Source organism: Oncorhynchus masou, chromosome 33 (assembly GCF_036934945.1).
Source record: "Oncorhynchus masou masou isolate Uvic2021 chromosome 33, UVic_Omas_1.1, whole genome shotgun sequence".
In the NCBI taxonomy this organism is placed as follows: Eukaryota; Metazoa; Chordata; class Actinopteri; order Salmoniformes; family Salmonidae; genus Oncorhynchus; species Oncorhynchus masou.
Window position 1 is genome coordinate 22,010,849 of NC_088244.1, and position 17,775 is coordinate 22,028,623.

A 17,775-nucleotide genomic window follows, 5' to 3' on the forward strand; every position below is an offset into this window, starting at 1 on the left:
CAACCAATCGCTGCCCGCACCTGCCCGCCCATCCAGCATCACTACTCTGGACGGCTCTGACTTAGAATATGTGGACAACTACAAATAACTAGGTGTCTGGTGAGACTGTAAACTCTCCTTCCAGACTCACATTAAACACCTCCAATCCAAAATTAAATCTAGAATCGGCTTCCTATTTCGCAACAAAGCATCCTTCACTCATGCTGCCAAACATACCCTCGTAAAACTGACTATCCTACCGATCCTTGACTTCGGCGATGTCCTTTACAAAATAGCCTCCAACACTACTCAGCAAATTGGATGCAGTCTATCACAGTGCCATCCGTTTGGTCACCAAAGCCCCATATACTATCCACCACCTGTATGCGCTCGATGGCTGGCCCTCGCTTCATATTCGTCGCTAAAACCATTAGCTCCATGTCCTCTAAGTCTTTGCTAGGTAAAGCCTCGCCTTATCTCAGCTCATTGATCACCATAGCAGCACCCACCTGTAGCACACACCACAGCAGGTATATCTCACTGGTCACCCCCAAAGCCAATTCCTCCTTCGGCCGCCTTTCATTCCAGTTCTCTGCTGCCAATGACTGGAACGAACTGCAATAACAACAAACCAACAAAAAAAAAATCACTGAAGCTGGAGACACATCTCCCTCACTGGCTTTAAGCACCTGCTGTCAGAGCAGCTCACAGATCACTGCACATAGCCATCTGTACATAGCCCATCCAACTACCTCATCCCCATACTGTTATTTGTTTTGCTCCTTTGCACCCCAGTATCTCTATTTGCACATCAATCCCTCCAGTGTTTAATTGCTATATTGTAAATTATTTCGCCACTATGGCCTATTTATTGCCTTACCTCCCTTATTTGAGCACATTGTATATAGACTTTTTCTATTGTATTATCGACTGTATGTTTGTTTATTCCATGAGTAACTATGTGTTGTTTGTGTCACACTGCTATGCTTTATCTTGGCCAGGTCGCATTAGTAAATGAGAACTTGTTCTCAACTAGCCTGCCTTGTTAAATAAAAGATGGAAAAAAAAAGAAAATGTGGCTTTTACTGAGGAGTGGCTTCCGTCTGATTGGTGGAAGGGCCTGATTGATGGAGTGCTGCAGTGATGGCTGTCCTTCTGGAAGGTACTCCCATCTCCACAGAGGAGCTCTGGAAATCTGTCAGAGTGACCATCGGGTTCTTGGTCACCTCCCTGACCAAAGCCCTTCTCCCCCGATTGTTCAGTTAGGCCTAGTCTTGGTGGTTCCAAACCGCTTCCATTTAAAAATGAAGGCCACAGCGTTCTTGGGGTCCGTCAATGCTGCAGAAATGTTTTGGTACTCTTCCCCAGATGTTTGCCTCGACACAATCCTGTCTCGGAGCTCTATGGACAATTCCTTTGACCTCATAGCTTGGTTTTTACTCTGACATGCACTGTCAACTGTGGGACCTTATGTGGACAGACGTGTGCCTTTCCAAATCATGTCCAATTAATTGAATTTACCACAGGTGAACTCCAATCAAGTTGCAGAAACATCTCAAAGATGATCAATGTAATTGAATTCTTATGCAAATAAGCATTTATCTGGGCTGGTCACTCTAATGAACTTATCCTCTGCAGCATAGGTAACTCTGGGTCTTCCTTTCCTGTGGCGGTCCTCATGAGAGTCAGTTTCATCATAGCTCTTGGTTGTTGTGACTGCACTTGAAGAAACTTTAACAATTCTTTAAGTTTTACAGATTGACTGACCTTCATGTCTTAAAGTAATAATGGATTGTTGTTTATCTTTGCTTATTTGAGCTGTTCTTGCCATAATATGGACCTATGCTTTTACCAAATAGGGCAATCTTCTGTATACCACCGCTACCTTGTTACCAAACAACTGATTTGCTCAAACGCATTGAGGAAAGGAATTCCACAAATTAACTTTTAACAAGGCACACCTTAACAAGGCACACCTTAATTGAAATGCATTCGAGCGGACGACCTCTTGAAGTTGGTTGAGATAATGCCAAGTGTGTGCAAAGCTGTCAATAAGGCAAAGGGTGGCTACTTTGAATAATCTCATATATAAAATATTTGTATTTGTTTAACAATTCTTTGGTTACTAAATGATTCCATGTGTTATTTCATAGTTTTGTCTTCACTATTATTCTACAATGTAGAAAATAGTAAAAAAATAAAGAAAAACCCTTGAGTAGGTGTGTCCAAACTTTTGACTGGTAGTGTATATACACACACAAAATACATACTCCGGACTCCGATATTGTTCGTCCTAATATTTCTATATATCTTAATTCCATTATTTTACTTTTAGATGTGTGTATTGCTAGATATTACTGCACTGTTGGAGCTAGGAACACAAGGACTTCACTACACCTGCAATAACATCTGCTAAATACAGTACATGTCCAAAAGTAGAAATCATCTCATTACAAAATCATTGGCATTAATGTGGAGCTGGTCCCCCCCTTTGCTGCTATAACAGCCTCCACTTTTCTGCGAAGCTTTCCACTAGATGTTGGACCATTGCTGCAGGGACTTGCTTCCATTCAGCCACAAGAGCATTAGTGAGGTCAGGCACTGATGTTGAGCGATTAGGCCTGGCTCGCAATTAGTGTTATAATTCATGCCAAAGGTGTTCGATGGGGTCACTGCTCTGTGCAGGCCAGTCAAGTTCTTCAACACCGATCTCGACAGACCATTTCTGTACAGCCCTCGTTTTGTGCATGGGGGCATTATCATGCTGAAACAGGAAAGGACCTTCCCCAAATTGTTACCACAAAGTTGGAAGCACAGAATCGTCTAGAAAGTCATTGTATGCTGTAGCATTAATATTTCCCTTCACTCGAACTAAGGGGCCTAGCCAAAACCACGAAAAAAAGTCCCAGACCATTCTGCCTCCTCCACCAAGCTTTACAGTTGGCGCTATGCATTGGGGCAGGTAGCATTCTCCTGGCATCCGCCAAACCCAGATTCGTCCATTGGACTGCTAGATGGCGATGCGTGATTCAACAGTCTAGAGAACACCTTTCCACTGCTCCAGTGTCCAATGGCAGCAAACTTTCCCCCAGTTCAGGCGACGCTCGGAATAGGCTTGTGTGCGGCGGCTCGGCCATTGAAATCCATTTCATGAGGATCCCGACAAACAGTCGTTGTGCGGATATTGCTTTTAGACAGTTTGGATCTCGGTAGTGTGTTGCAACCGAGGACAGATCATTTTTAAGCGCTACGCGCTTCAGCACTCGGGGGTCCGTTTCTGTGGCCTACCACTAAACGGCATAGCCGTTGTTGCTTCCAGACATTTCCACTTCACAATAACAGCACTTAGTTGACCAGGGCAGCTCCAGCAGGGCAGCAATTTGACAAACTGACTTGTTGGAAAGGTGGCACGTTGAAAGTCACCGAGCGCTTCAGTAAAGGACATTCTACTGCCAATGTTTGTCTATGTAGATTGCATGGCTGTGTTAAATGTTATACACCTTTTAGCCACAGGTGTGGCAAAATAGCTGTCTCCACTAATTTGAAGGGGTGTCCACATGCTTTTGTGTATATAGTGTGTGTATGCGACCAATAAAATTTGATTTGGATGGTATTAATGATTTTAGTTAGTCACTGGTACATAGGCCTATCAAAAGTTTCATTCTGACAGTTAAAACTGCATAATATAGCTGGAGTATATATGCTAGGGAGGGAAATGCTTCTGACCTTGTCTTCGACTCTCATGGCAAAGAACCTTCCCGCTGTGGCAATGCTGAGTAACTTACAGCATAGAAACGCACAATTACATTTAAAAAAGTTAATGTCCCATTGTCTGTCACGAATGTTGAATAAAATTATATTGGATCTTACTCTGCCGATTGCCTGTGGGGTTGGTCCTCCAGTGGGTTGAATTTTGAGACAAAATATCCACAGGCAATAAACAGACATCAAAACACAAGTCTCTGTGTGGCAATCAATATTTGTTTGCTTGAGGCCTAATGCACGTACACAAGATGGTAGTACATAAATACGATGCACACATACTGACCGAAGTTTTGCAGGTGTTTTCATGATTTGGCGCATGTGCCAGGTGATAGAAATAAAAAGTCAGGGAAATATAACTTTCCTGTAGGATACTTTGTCTCAGATTTCAACCCACTGAAGGCCCAACCTCACAAACAACTGGTAAAGTAAATTCAAATATCATAGTATTATACATTCTGGCTCGTGTGGAAACTTTCCAAGTTTTTGCAGTGCTTTGTTTCAGACTCAATTGGTATCAGTTGGATTTATTAGGCAAGGCACGTGCCATGATGGAACTGACTAGATCTAGTTGGTCTCCACTACAGCAATACTAAGACACAAAATAGGTTGACAAACTGGAGGACAAAGTCAATTTAATGAGAAAACAATAAGCCATATAAAAGTTTGCACAACTGATATTTTCAATCATTCATAGAGTAATATTTGCATGACAATTCTCAGACTGAAACCATTTGCTTACAGTGCATATGTAATGTGTGATCATCTTTTAAATGTCAGATTAACAACTAATGACATGCTTGTTTAAGATTATTGTTGGACACTGTACAGGGTTAGAAGTCCTTTTGAAGATCTGAAAAGAAATTGAGAAATAAGGCCATGATCATCAAATCTTTTAGAAATGTTCATGCTAACAATTGTATTCTTCCACTAAGGATTTAAATTACACTCACCACTGTTTTTAAGAACCTCCCCTTTCCTTGAGTGAGCCATCCCCTCCAAGAAATTATCAAACAGTTTCACATACTTCGCCAAGCTTGTTCGTTTGTAATCTGAAACCAATAAGCTTTTGTTAGTCAAATAAACATGCAATGAACAAACGCATATCAGATCCCTTGGCTTCCTTGGTAATGAATTGCACTGGTCTCTTTGAATTACCTCTCATCTTCCGCCGCTCTCCTGCTTCTTTTTTATTCTCATTCTCCATGGTGTCCTCCTGCTCCTCTTCAGTCTTGGGCTGATCCAGCTCCTCACAGATCAGACTACAAGGAGATACAATAACAGGATCGGTGAGAAAACCAACAGAGAACACTAAAGACGCAACACATGATATGTCTGGCAGACATATCAGTGTGGATGACGGATCACCACCTCAAGCTGAACCTCGGCAAGACGGAGCTGCTCTTCCTCCCGGGGAAGGACTGCCCGTTCCATGATCTCGCCATCACGGTTGACAACTCCATTGTTTCCTCCTCCCAGAGCGCTAAGAACCTTGGCGTGATCCTGGACAACACCCTGTCGTTCTCAACTAACATCAAGGCGGTGGCCCGTTCCTGTAGGTTCATGCTCTACAACATCCGCAGAGTACGCCCCTGCCTCACACAGGAAGCGGCGCAGGTCCTAATCCAGGCACTTGTCATCTCCCGTCTGGATTACTGCAACTCGCTGTTGGCTGGGCTCCCTGCCTGTGCCATTAAACCCCTACAACTCATCCAGAACGCCGCAGCCCGTCTGGTGTTCAACCTTCCCAAGTTCTCTCACGTCACCCCGCTTCTCCGCTCTCTCCACTGGCTTCCAGTTGAAGCTCGCATCCGCTACAAGACCATGGTGCTTGCCTACGGAGCTGTGAGGGGAACGGCACCGCAGTACCTCCAGGCTCTGATCAGGCCCTACACCCAAACAAGGGCACTGCGTTCATCCACCTCTGGCCTGCTCGCCTCCCTACCACTGAGGAAGTACAGTTCCCGCTCAGCCCAGTCAAAACTGTTCGCTGCTCTGGCCCCCCAATGGTGGAACAAACTCCCTCACGACGCCAGGACAGCGGAGTCAATCACCACCTTCCGGAGACACCTGAAACCCCACCTCTTCAAGGAATACCTAGGATAGGATAAAGCAATCCTTCTCACCCCCCTTAAATGATTTAGATGCACTATTGTAAAGTGGCTGTTCCACTGATGTCAGAAGGTGAATTCACCAATTTGTAAGTCGCTCTGGATAAGAGCGTCTGCTAAATGACTTAAATGTAAATGTAACACAAACCTTCTGTTTAGCCCTTTGGGAATACCGTTTTTGAAAAGCTCTTTACAAAGTTATGACAAACTGACTGCGGGCTTACCTGATAGTGGGCACTTCAAAGGGGTCAAAGCGATCCAGTTCTCTCAGGTCAATAGGAACAGAGATGCGCCCTGTGGGAAGTAAAGGAACATATGGAGGAAAGGTGTTGCGTGTTGGGCTGACATCCAAAGATTATCTCCCTCAATTGGATGAGAAGCATCCTTTGACTGTTTCTCTCACAGGCAACATTTGGGTTAAATGTTTGTCATGGTTCAACGTGTTAGTCTTGCACTTCATGAGTTTCTCCTCACCTGTTTTGGGATGGACGCTGAAGGGGCTCTTCAGCAAGTGGTTGACTCCTTTACTGACGTTAACATCCAGCCGAGGGTAACAGTACTGAAGCATGATCTCCATCTCAAAGTAGTGGCCCTTCTTGGCAGTCGTCTGGTTGAAAAAAGCAGTTTTCATAAGGGCATGCTTGGCTGCCATTGACATCACCACATTGTTGTACTGTGTTCAAACAGGGTTTATGTCAGTCTTTATTGCAGTGTTGTGTGATCATGGCCACCTACACGTTTGTCTTGGGCCATTCTTCTGAGTGTATCCCAGCGCTTCTCAGGGTTCTTTTCAGTCTGGAAGTACTGCAGCAGCTTCTTTCTGACATGTGAAATCTCCGCTAAGGATAGTCATGTTCTCCCTCAACATGTAATGATATCACAAAACCTGCTAAACACAGAACACTGTTGGCCAATTTTTTAGGTATACCCATCTAGTACCGGGTTGGACCCCCCTTTGCCTCCAGAACATCTGGAATTCTTTGGGGAATGGAAACATTGCTCAATTAGTATCAAGGTACCTAACGTGTGCCAGGACAACATTCCCCACAACATTATACCACCAGCCTGTACTGTTGACACTAGGCAGGATGGGGCCATGGACTCAGGCTGCTTACACCAAATCCTGAGTCTGCCATCAGCATGATGCAACAAGGACCGTGATTCGTTGGCCTAGGCAATGTTTTTCCACTCCTCAAATGTCCAGTGTTGGTAATCGGGTTCCCACTAGAGCCGCTTCATCAGCCCATCTGTGACAGGGATTGACAAGTTGCGCATTCCGAGATGCCATTCTGCACACCACTGTTCTACAGTGCCATTCTTTGCCTGTTTGTGGCCCACCTGTTAAGTTGCACGATTATTGCCACTCTTAGAACCTAAGTTGACTTTCGCCCACAGGACTGCCACTGACTGGATGTTTTTTGTTTGTCGCACCGAAGGCTGTGGCGGTCATGACCATTTTGTCAGTAGGTGATTGTCATTCAAGTAACTGCCAGTCTTACAGTAACCATTAATTAAAATAAACATGCTTATAATCTCTGGCTTCAACGCATAGCCTCCAAGCCACTGTTGTGGACCTTTTTAAAAGTCTAATGAATTAATTTAATATAGCCTACACCATCACAGTAAATACATAATTTATTTTAGACAGGTCTAAAGAAACATATGAAGAAAATGTAGTCCATTTCAGAGGGGGGGGGGGGTGTTTCAAATACAGGACTAGTAAAGGCCCAGGGCACTACTATTGGGAAATAAAAAATATATATACGTACATAAGGTTGAGGTCGGAAGTTTATATTCACTTAGGTTCGAGTCATTAAAACTTGTTTTTCAATCACTCCAAATTTCTTGTTAACAAACTATAGTTTAGGCAAGTCAGTTAGAACATTACTTTGTCCATGACAGAAGCAATTTTTCCAACAATTGTTTACTGACAGATTATTTCACTGTATCAATTCCAGTGGGTCAGAAGTTCACATACACTAAGTTGACTGTGCCTTTAAACAGCTTTGAAAATTCCAGAAAATGTCAATTAGCCTATCAGAAGCTTCTAAAGCCATGACATCATTTGAGTCAATTGGAGGTGTACCTGTGGATGTATTTCAAGGCCTACCTTCAAACTCAGTGCCTCTTTGCTTGACATCATGGGAAAATCAAAAGAAATCAGCCAAGACCTCAGAAACAAAATTGTAGACCTCCAGTCTTGTTCATCCTTGGGAGGAATTTCCAAACGCCTGAAGGTACCACGTTCATCTGTACAAACAATAGTACGCAAGTATAAACACCATGGGACCACACAGCAGTCATACCGCTCAGGAATGAGACGCGTTCTGTATCCTAGAGATGAACGTACTTTGGTGCGAAAAAAAAGTATCTATATCCACAGTAAAACAAGTCCTATATCGACATAACCTGAAAGGCCGCTCAGCAAGGAAGAAGCCACTGCTCCAAAGATGCCATAAAAAAGCCAGACTACGGTTTGCAACTGCACATGGGGACAAAAATCATACTTTTTGGAAAAATGTCCTCTGGTCAGATGAAACAAAAATAGAACCGTTTGGCCATAATGACCATCGTTATGTTTGGAGGAAAAAGGGGGATGTTTGCAATCCGGAGAACACCATACCAACTGTGTAGCACGGGGGTGGCAGCATCATGTTGTGGGGGTGCTTTGCTGCAGAAGGGACTGGTGCACTTCACAAAATAGATGGCATCTTGAGGAAGAGAAATTATGTGGATATATTGAAGCAACATCTCAAGTCATCAGTCAGGAAGTTAAAGCTTGGTCGCAAATAGGTCTTCCAAATGGACAATGACCCCACGCAAATTTCCAAAGTTGCGGAAAAAATGGCTTAAGGACAAGAAAGTCAAGGTATTGGAGTGGCCATCACAAAGCCCCGACCTCAATCCTGTAGAACATTTGTGGGCGAGCAAGGAGGCCTACAAACCTGACTCAAGTTACACCAGCTCTGTCAGGAGGAATGGGCCAAAATTCACCCAACTTATTGTGGGAAGCTTGTGGAAGGCTACCCAAAACGTTTGACCCAAGTTAAACAATTTAAAGGCAATGCTACCAAATACTAATTGAGTGTATGTAAACTTCTGACCCACTGGGAATGTGATGAAAGAAATAATTCTCTACTAGTATTCTGACATTTCACATTCTTAAAATAAAGTGGTGATCTTAACTGACCTAAAACAGGGAATTTTTACTAGAATTAAATGTCACAAATTGTGAAAAACTGAGTTTAAATATATTTGGCTAAGGTGTATGTGAAATTCCGACTTCAACTATATGTATATATAAATTACGATTTTTTTTTTAAGGGGGTGATGCAGCACCCTCAGCACCCTTACTTTGTGAGGCTATGGTAAGAACAATACAATTGAAAAAACAACACTGTTTTCACACTCAATTGCGCAATGACTGGGTTTAGTTTCACTAGGTTCTGTAGGCTATTATGGGCTATCCAAACATGTTCCAGGGGTCTTAGGCCAGTAGGCAGTGGTGGAAAAAGTACCCAATTGTCATACTTGAGTAAAAGTAAAGATACCCTAATAGGAAATCACTCAAGTAAAAGTCACCCAGTAAAATACTTATTGAGTAAAAGTAAAAAAGTATTTGGTTTTATACTGAACAAAAATATAAAAACTCAACATGTTAAGTGTTGGTCCCATGTTTCATGAGTTGAAATAGAAGCCCAGAAATGTTCCAAAAAAAGCTTCTCTCTCTAATTTTGTGCACAAACGTATTTACATCCCTGTTACTGAGCATTTCTCCTTTGCCAAGATAATCCATCCACTTGACAGGTGGGAATATCAAGAAGCTGATTAAACAGCATGATGATGACACAGGTGGATCTTGTGCTGGGGAAAATAAAAGGCCATTAAAATGTGAGGTTTTGTCACACAACGTCTCAAGTTGAGGGAGCTTGCAATTTGCATGCTGACTGCAGGAATGTCCACCAGAGCTGTTGCCAGAGATTTAGTGTTAATTTCTCTATCATAAGCCGTTGTATAGAATTTGGCAGTACATCCAACTGGACTCAACCACAGACCACATGTAACCACGCCAGCCCAGGACCTCCACATCCGGCTTCTTCACTTCCGGGATCGTCTGAGGGGGAGTGCTGAGGAGTTTTTATGTCTGTAATAAAGTATTTTTGTGGGGAAAAACTCATCCTGATTGGCTGGGCCTGGCTCCCAAGTGGGTGGGGCCTAAGCCCTCCCAGATCCACCCATGGCTGCGCCCCTGTTCAGTCATGTGAAATCCATAGATTTAGGGCCTAATGAAAGTATTTAAATTGACTAATTTCCTTATATGAACTGTAACTCAGCAAAATCTTTGAAATTGTAGTATGTTGCGTTTATATTTATTTTCAGTATATAAATAGTAAAGTACAGATACCCTAAAAACTACTTAAGTAGTACTTCAAGTATATTTACTTCAGCACTTGACGCCACTGCCTATAGGCTACGTTTGGCATTATTTGGCCACTTCAGTTGTGATATAAACCTTAGCAAAACATATAGGCCTATGGGCTAGGCAACATGATGCATGAGATTATGATTTGAAAAAGTTGCTGAAAAATGCATGTGTGCATCATTCACAAGTGATAATATCCTCACCATTTACACTTTTCTCAAATTAATCTTGTCTTCACATATACTAAATAATATGTGCAAATTTGTTTGTATTTAGAATGGGCCATTATCATGCACCTGTCGGAACAGGAAAATGTAAAATGAATAAATAAATGATATCCGCACCATTCTTGGCAAAGCCTACACTGACATGCGTGAAAAGCCCAGGAGGCCGGCCGTTTCTGAGACACTGGAACTGGCACTGACGATCATACCTCGCTCAAAGTCGCTTAGGTCACTCGTTTTGCCCATTCTAACGTTCAACCGAACAGTAACAATGCCTCGATGCCTGTCTGCCAGCTTTATATAGCAAGCCATGGCCATGTGACTCATTGTCTGTAGGAGCGATCTATTTTCATGAACTGGGTGGGGTACCTAATAAACTGGCCACTGAGTGTATGTACTGTATGCACACCAAATGTCATATGAAAAGTGGCACAGAGGAAAAGGATATCTTCAGGTAAAAGAGCCAGCACTTTGTCTACAGCCTCTTTGCTACCCAGTATGTCCTGTCCCAGCAGAGCGTACTGGGAGAAGTAGCACTCCACCACAGTCAGGGATTCCCTGGAGGGGAGATGAGGGCTAGAGGTCAACTGGTCAGTCAAAATTCAACATGATTCTGCCCTTTAACAGTTAGACAACACCGTAAACTAATGGTCCTTTTCTCAACTAGTAGAACCCACAACAGCTAACAAGGATACAAGTATGGCTCTGAAACGTGATCTTACGTGATGAATGGATGAATTGGGTCTGACAGCACAACTTTCCTCACAGTCTCATCTCCACCCTGAAGAACAGAATTTTTGTGTGACAATCGCCAGTGTTGATATCACTTTGATGATGTTGATCTTATGATTGTTAGCATTTCTTTACTCAGAACTTCTTGACTCAAATGAACAGAAGTCGATATATGTAAGGCTCCCGCATCACCTCTATCAAATATTGCATGTGATTGAGTCTACTAATCCATTAAAATATAGCCAAGAAGAGTATAACCCTTGATTGTTGGAAACCTCTTTTAGCCTAGAGTGTGTTATGATGTCATGAGAAGTGGTCTTACCTTGACCAGACTCAAGTACTCAGCCACAGCGGAGCGTGCCGCCACAGAGAGCTTCCGGGCAGCCTCGTCACACACCCAGCAATGCACCCCTCTCCTGCCAGAGTACACCCACAGGCAGTGCCGGAAACCAAAGTCATCTGGATCACCCCAGAAAAAAAGTCAACAAACACAGGTAACAATGAAAATTAATCAACATCAGACAATTTTCTAAAATGACCAATAGAAAGATAGTTTCAAGACAAGAGCTCACTTTTAATCCTGTGAAAATTAACAGTTTTTCTGACTCACCTCGAAGGGCACGGTCCAATATACGGATGGCAATGGTCATCAGAGTCCAGCACTTTGGGCAGATGTCTGCACCACTGCAAGACAAGACAGCTGATGAACGGTTCCAGATCCCCAAAAATTATCATCATCCCCAAATTATAATCTGTTGTACATTCAAACATACTCCACACATTTACAATCATAAAGATGGTTGAACTACAGACACTTTCTAGCTAATGTGATCAAGTACCTGCAACAGCTTCTGACATCATCATAGTCTGTCATATCAATATCAAACACCAGCTCCTTCTCCAGAGCCTGGAAGGATCCAGACTTGACTGTGTTGTGCTGATTGGGCTGAGGGTGGCAGAAGAAGAAAAATAGAATGGACACTTGAGTGACGAGAGAGAGAGTGACGAGAGAGTGACGAGAGAGAGAGTGACGAGAGAGAGAGTGACGAGAGAGAGAGAGACAGAGAGACAGAGACACAGAGAGAGAGAGAGAACGCAAGAGTATGTGAGTAGGTGGTGGTCAGATCCAGACAGTGGGTAATGGATCCTCACCCTGTGACTGTAGACTGCTCCAATGTCAATCTTGTACGGGTTCATCTTCTGCATCTCCTTCTCCAGCTCGTTCTGTGTGCTGAACGACTGATATCGTACGTAGATGTCATCCTTCAACGTGAAGGAGAACTCTCGATTCTGGAAGTAGTTCTTTGTCACTGAGGGGTTACAAAAGAAGTTGTCCTCAACCATTAAACTTGACTGGTTGTGAACTAGATAGCAAGTGTGTTGTTGGAGGGGCAAAACTGTTTCAGGCAAAAAATGCCAGAGGCATGGGGCACAATGTCATTGTCTGCAAAGCTGTTAAAATCCTTACATGCCCTATGCTGTTGGAAATTCGAGACAAAATATCCCAAGTAATCTAGTGAGGAGATTCTATTAGGTGTGTTTTGCACTGGGTGAAAGTTGATTGCATTTGTTTTGGAAGGTGCACTGCTCAAAGCCAACTGTGAACGCGGCTCAAAACAAAAGTGATGTAATTAAGCATGTGGAGTAGAGGTCGACCGATTAATCGGAATGGCCGGAAACCGGTATTTTTGGGCGCCGATTTGTTTAAAAAAAAGTGTTTTGTTTTTATACCTTTATTTAACGAGGCAAGTCAGTTAAGAACACATTATTTTCAATGACGGCCTAGGAACGGTGGGTTAACTGCCTTGTTCAGGGGCAGAACGACAGATTTTCACCTTGTCAGCTCGGGGGAGCCAATCTTGCAACCTTACAGTTAACTAGTCCAACACAATAACGACCTGCCTCTCTCTCGTTGCACTCCACAAGGAGACTGCCTGTTACGCGACTGCAGTAAGCCAAGGTAAGTTGCTAGCTAGCATTAAACTTATCTTATAAAAAACAGTCACAATCACTAGTTAACTATACATGGTTGTTGATATTACTAAATATTATCTAGCGTGTATCTGACTGAGCGGTGGTAGGCAGAAGCAGGTGCGTAAATATTCATTCAAACAGCACTTTTTTAATTAAATTGAATAGACATGATTTGGAAAGGCACAGAGCGGTCAATTATAGGTCCCACAGTTATGCGGCACGTCAGAGTAAAAAACAAGCCATGAGGTCAAAGGAATGGTCAGTAGAGCCCCGAAACAGGACTGTGTCGAGGTACAGATCTGGGGAGAGTACCAAAAAATGTCTGCAGCATTGACGATCCCCAAGAACACTGTGGCCTGCATCATTCTTAAATGGAAGAAGTTTGGAACCACCAAGACTCTTCCTCGAGCTGGCCGCCTGGCCAAACAGAGAAATCAGGGGAGACGGGCCTTGGTCAGGGAGGTGACCAAGAACCCGAAGGTCACTCTGACAGAGCTCCAGAGTTCTTCTGTGGAGATGCGAGAATCTTCCAGGAGGACAACCATCTCTGTTGCACTCCACCAAATCAGGCATTTATGGTAGAAGCAGAAGCCACTCCTCAGTAAAATGCACGGCAGCCCGCTTGGAGTTTGCCAAAAGGCACCTAAAGGAATCTCAGACCATGAGAAACAAGATTCTCTGGTCTGATGAAGCCCGAATGCCAAACGTCACATCTGGAGGAAACCTGGCACCATCCCTATGGTGAAGCATGGTGGTGGCAGCATGCTGTGGGGATGTTTCCAGTGGCAGGGACTGGGAGGGAGAGGGAAAGATGAACGAAGCAAAGTACAGAGAGATCCTTGATGAAAACCTCCTCCAGAGCACTCAGGACCCCAGACTAGGGGCGAAGGTTCACCTTCCAACAGGACAACAACCCTAAGCACACAGCCAGGACAACTTAGGAGTGGCTTCGGGACAAGTCTCTGAATGTCCTTGAGTGGCCCAGCCAGAGCCCAGACTTGAACCTGATCCAACATCTCTGGAGAGACCTGAAAATAGCTGTGAAGCAACGCTCCCCATCCAACCTGACAGAGCTTAAGAGGATCTGCAGAGAAGAAATGGGAGAAACTCCCCAAATACAGGTGTGCCAAGCTTGTAGCGTCATACCCAATTACACTCGAGGCTGCAATAGATGCCGAAGGTGCTTAAACAAAGTACTGAGTAAAGGGTCTGAATACTTATGTAAATGTAATATCAATTTAGTATTTTTTGTAATACATTTCCTAAATTTATATGGATTATGGCAGCCCCCCCACATCTCTCTGATTCAGAGGGGTTGGGTTAAATGCTGTAGACACATTTCAGTTGAATGCATTCAGTTGTACAACTGACTAGGTACCCTTTCATAACAGATTATAGTTTTGGGAACAAAATCCATCTACTCCCACTGCGGTCCAAACACTTAAGAGACACACCCTTGTCCACTTACCCTCGCCTTATGCCCTTGGCTTAATCCGCCTCACCATCTTGGAGGGTGGTCCAAATGATTAGCCAAGCAAGGGAAGTTTGCAACGTAAGACCATCAGCCCTCGTTTTTAGTCGGCTTCGCTAGTTACCAATTATGTTCACTCCTAGTCTGAAACGCCCCATAATTCAATTCGCGAAGATTGTACATCCGCTAAGAAAAGCCAGCGAAAAATTAAAAACATCAATGGAGAAATCAACATATAAGTGTAAGTAACAACGAATGCAAATAAGTTAGAAATTTTGCTACTATGTACAAAGTACACACCAAGTCGCTATACACCAAGTCACTTGGCTCTGTCATAACCTCACATGGTCTCTCCTATCATTGCTATGCAGACGACACACAATTAATCTTCTCCTTTCCCCCTTCTGATGACCAGGTGGCGAATCGCATCTCTGCATGTCTGGCAGACATATCAGTGTGGATGACGGATCACCACCTCAAGCTGAACCTCGGCAAGACGGAGCTGCTCTTCCTCCCGGGGAAGGACTGCCCGTTCCATGATCTCGCCATCACGGTTGACAACTCCATTGTGTCCTCCTCCCAGAGCGCTAAGAACCTTGGCGTGATCCTGGACAACACCCTGTCGTTCTCAACTAACATCAAGGCGGTGGCCCGTTCCTGTAGGTTCATGCTTTACAACATCCGCAGAGTACGCCCCTGCCTCACACAGGAAGCGGCGCAGGTCCTAATCCAGGCACTTGTCATCTCCCGTCTGGATTACTGCAACTCGCTGTTGGCTGGGCTCCCTGCCTGTGCCATTAAACCCCTACAACTCATCCCGAACGCCGCAGCCCGTCTGGTGTTCAACCTTCCCAAGTTCTCTCACGTCACCCCGCTCCTCCGCTCTCTCCACTGGCTTCCAGTTGAAGCTCGCATCCGCTACAAGACCATGGTGCTTGCTTACGGAGCTGTGAGGGGAACGGCACCGCAGTACCTCCAGGCTCTGATCAGGCCCTACACCCAAACAAGGGCACTGCGTTCATCCACCTCTGGCCTGCTCGCCTCCCTACCACTGAGGAAGTACAGTTCCCGCTCAGCCCAGTCAAAACTGTTCGCTGCTCTGGCCCCCAATGGTGGAACAAACTCCCTCACGACGCCAGGACAGCGGAGTCAATCACCACCTTCCGGAGACACCTGAAACCCCACCTCTTCAAGGACTACCTAGGATAGGATAAAGTAATCCTTCTCACCCCCCCCCCTAAATGATTTAGATGCACTATTGTAAAGTGGCTGTTCCACTGGATGTCAGAAGGTGAATTCACCAACTTGTAAGTCGCTCTGGATAAGAGCGTCTGCTAAATGACTTAAATGTAATGTAAATGTAAATATGTGTTTGGGTATCTTTTGGAAATTGTAGAAATATTTTTTTTTCCTTCAGAAGTTCCAGCTAGAGAGGCTAACGTTAGTTAGCTAATTAATTTGCTACCTATCATACTGTAGGCATATATTAATAATTATATTTAATATACGTAGACATGCACTGAATTGACTGCAGCGCATATAAAGCACCCACAAGTTTACGGTGGCTGAAAACACAATCATCGCGGGATGAACAGGTGATGAATTTCAGTCTAAGGGTGGTCCATTTAAAAATGATTCCTTCCTCCCTTGCCCTGCAAGTGTAGATTCTTCAGACGTCATCAGAAGTGCCCATTTAATTTGGGGGCTGAGGGGTTAGGGTGTTTCTTTTACGTGTTTGGACCGCGATTCTCTACCGGTGGAGAAACCATGTTACGCCTAATCCTCCCACTTCTCTCGATACGTCCAATAAAATAGTTACTCCAGCGATTCTGCTACCTACACTAGAGTTTTAGCCTATATTCATATTATACTGTCCTTTGCTGGTACTGCCGTTAAAAAAACTTTGCTGTTGATGTTTGTCTCATTTCTAGCAACATAACGTTAGCTGACAACCAACCGATAGTTTATTGAACATTCTGAATAAAATAACTGTTCGAGTGGGGAGAACTTCCCACTCGGAAGCGTAGAGGCTAGCAGTAGCTAGCTTACTGTACTCACCTCCTCCATAGTTCAGCCACCGGTGGTATTGAGAGAAAGGGAAAAGTCGGCGGTAGTACAGAGGCAATAAGTCCGGTAGAGAAGCCTGGTCGTAATCAGCAGTTGTCATTTCTGAAGTTATGCAAATGTATTGATTTAATCGAAAATGTTGATAGCTGAATGTACCCGCAGTTCTTTGTCTGACATTCGAGCGCGCGCGAAACTCTGAAAGTTGACCGGAATTTCCTTCTTCTTCTTCTTCGTTGGGGTTTATCGGCGGTTGGCATCCACAATTATGGTTCATTGCCGTCACCTACTGCACTGGAGGGAGAAACTAAATCCTACCTGCCAGCCCCATTTCTCTTAAAAAATACAGACTCAAATATTTTGTTCTCATCCTCTCTCTTTCCCTCTCATGCTGCCCGTACTGTATCAATACATGCTCCACTATCTCTGTTTTCTGGTAATAATCACACTTTCCTGTTTGATGCTTTCCTATCACATGTAAAGTCTTATTCAACCGACTGTCTCACCCTTAATTCTTGTAAAAAATAGTCTCCTTTCTTCTGTCCATTCCTACTGTCCTCCCCGACTTTCTTCTGTACTTGAAATAAATGCCTGAGATTGGTATCTCTATTCCACAGCTCTTGCCATCTCTGCACACTCACTGTCCATATTAGGCTTTTTGCGTCTGCCTTGCTCATTGAAACGACAACATCAACATCCGCATGACTAAGTGCTTGTTTAGCCAGTACAGTACTTCAACTGCCTCGTTCCCCTCCACTCCCACATGGGCTGGGACCCAAGTAACTCTTCTCTGTATACCCATTCATCTAATCCTGCCATGGGTTTGTAGTACATCATGAGCTAAAGGACTGCAGACTCATCAACACTGCACATGAATCAGAGCAAATAACTACTCTGTCTGGCTTGACTTTCTCCACCCACTGGAAGGCCAACAGTGTGGCCATCAGCTCCGCCGTATATACAGCCAGATGATTTGGAATATGTTTCCTGACTGCCACCCCACATTCCTGCACTACAAATGCTGACCCAGTACGC

General features: G+C 44.1%; 1 protein-coding gene across 1 annotated transcript; it reads right to left on the reverse strand.

Moving 5' to 3' along the window:
• Positions 1-4,359: 4,359 nt before the first annotated feature.
• On the reverse strand, positions 4,360-16,975 carry prim1 (DNA primase subunit 1). The gene is made up of 13 exons (XM_064956770.1): positions 16,735-16,975; positions 12,384-12,541; positions 12,071-12,177; positions 11,842-11,915; positions 11,554-11,690; positions 11,222-11,280; positions 10,946-11,057; positions 6,588-6,677; positions 6,327-6,459; positions 6,077-6,146; positions 4,900-5,003; positions 4,695-4,793; positions 4,360-4,594 (listed from the first exon to the last, which is right to left on the reverse strand). The coding sequence occupies exons 1-13, from the start codon at positions 16,841-16,843 to the stop codon at positions 4,575-4,577; spliced, it is 1,272 nt and encodes a 423-aa protein (XP_064812842.1). The 5' UTR covers positions 16,844-16,975; the 3' UTR covers positions 4,360-4,574.
• Positions 16,976-17,775: the final 800 nt, after the last annotated feature.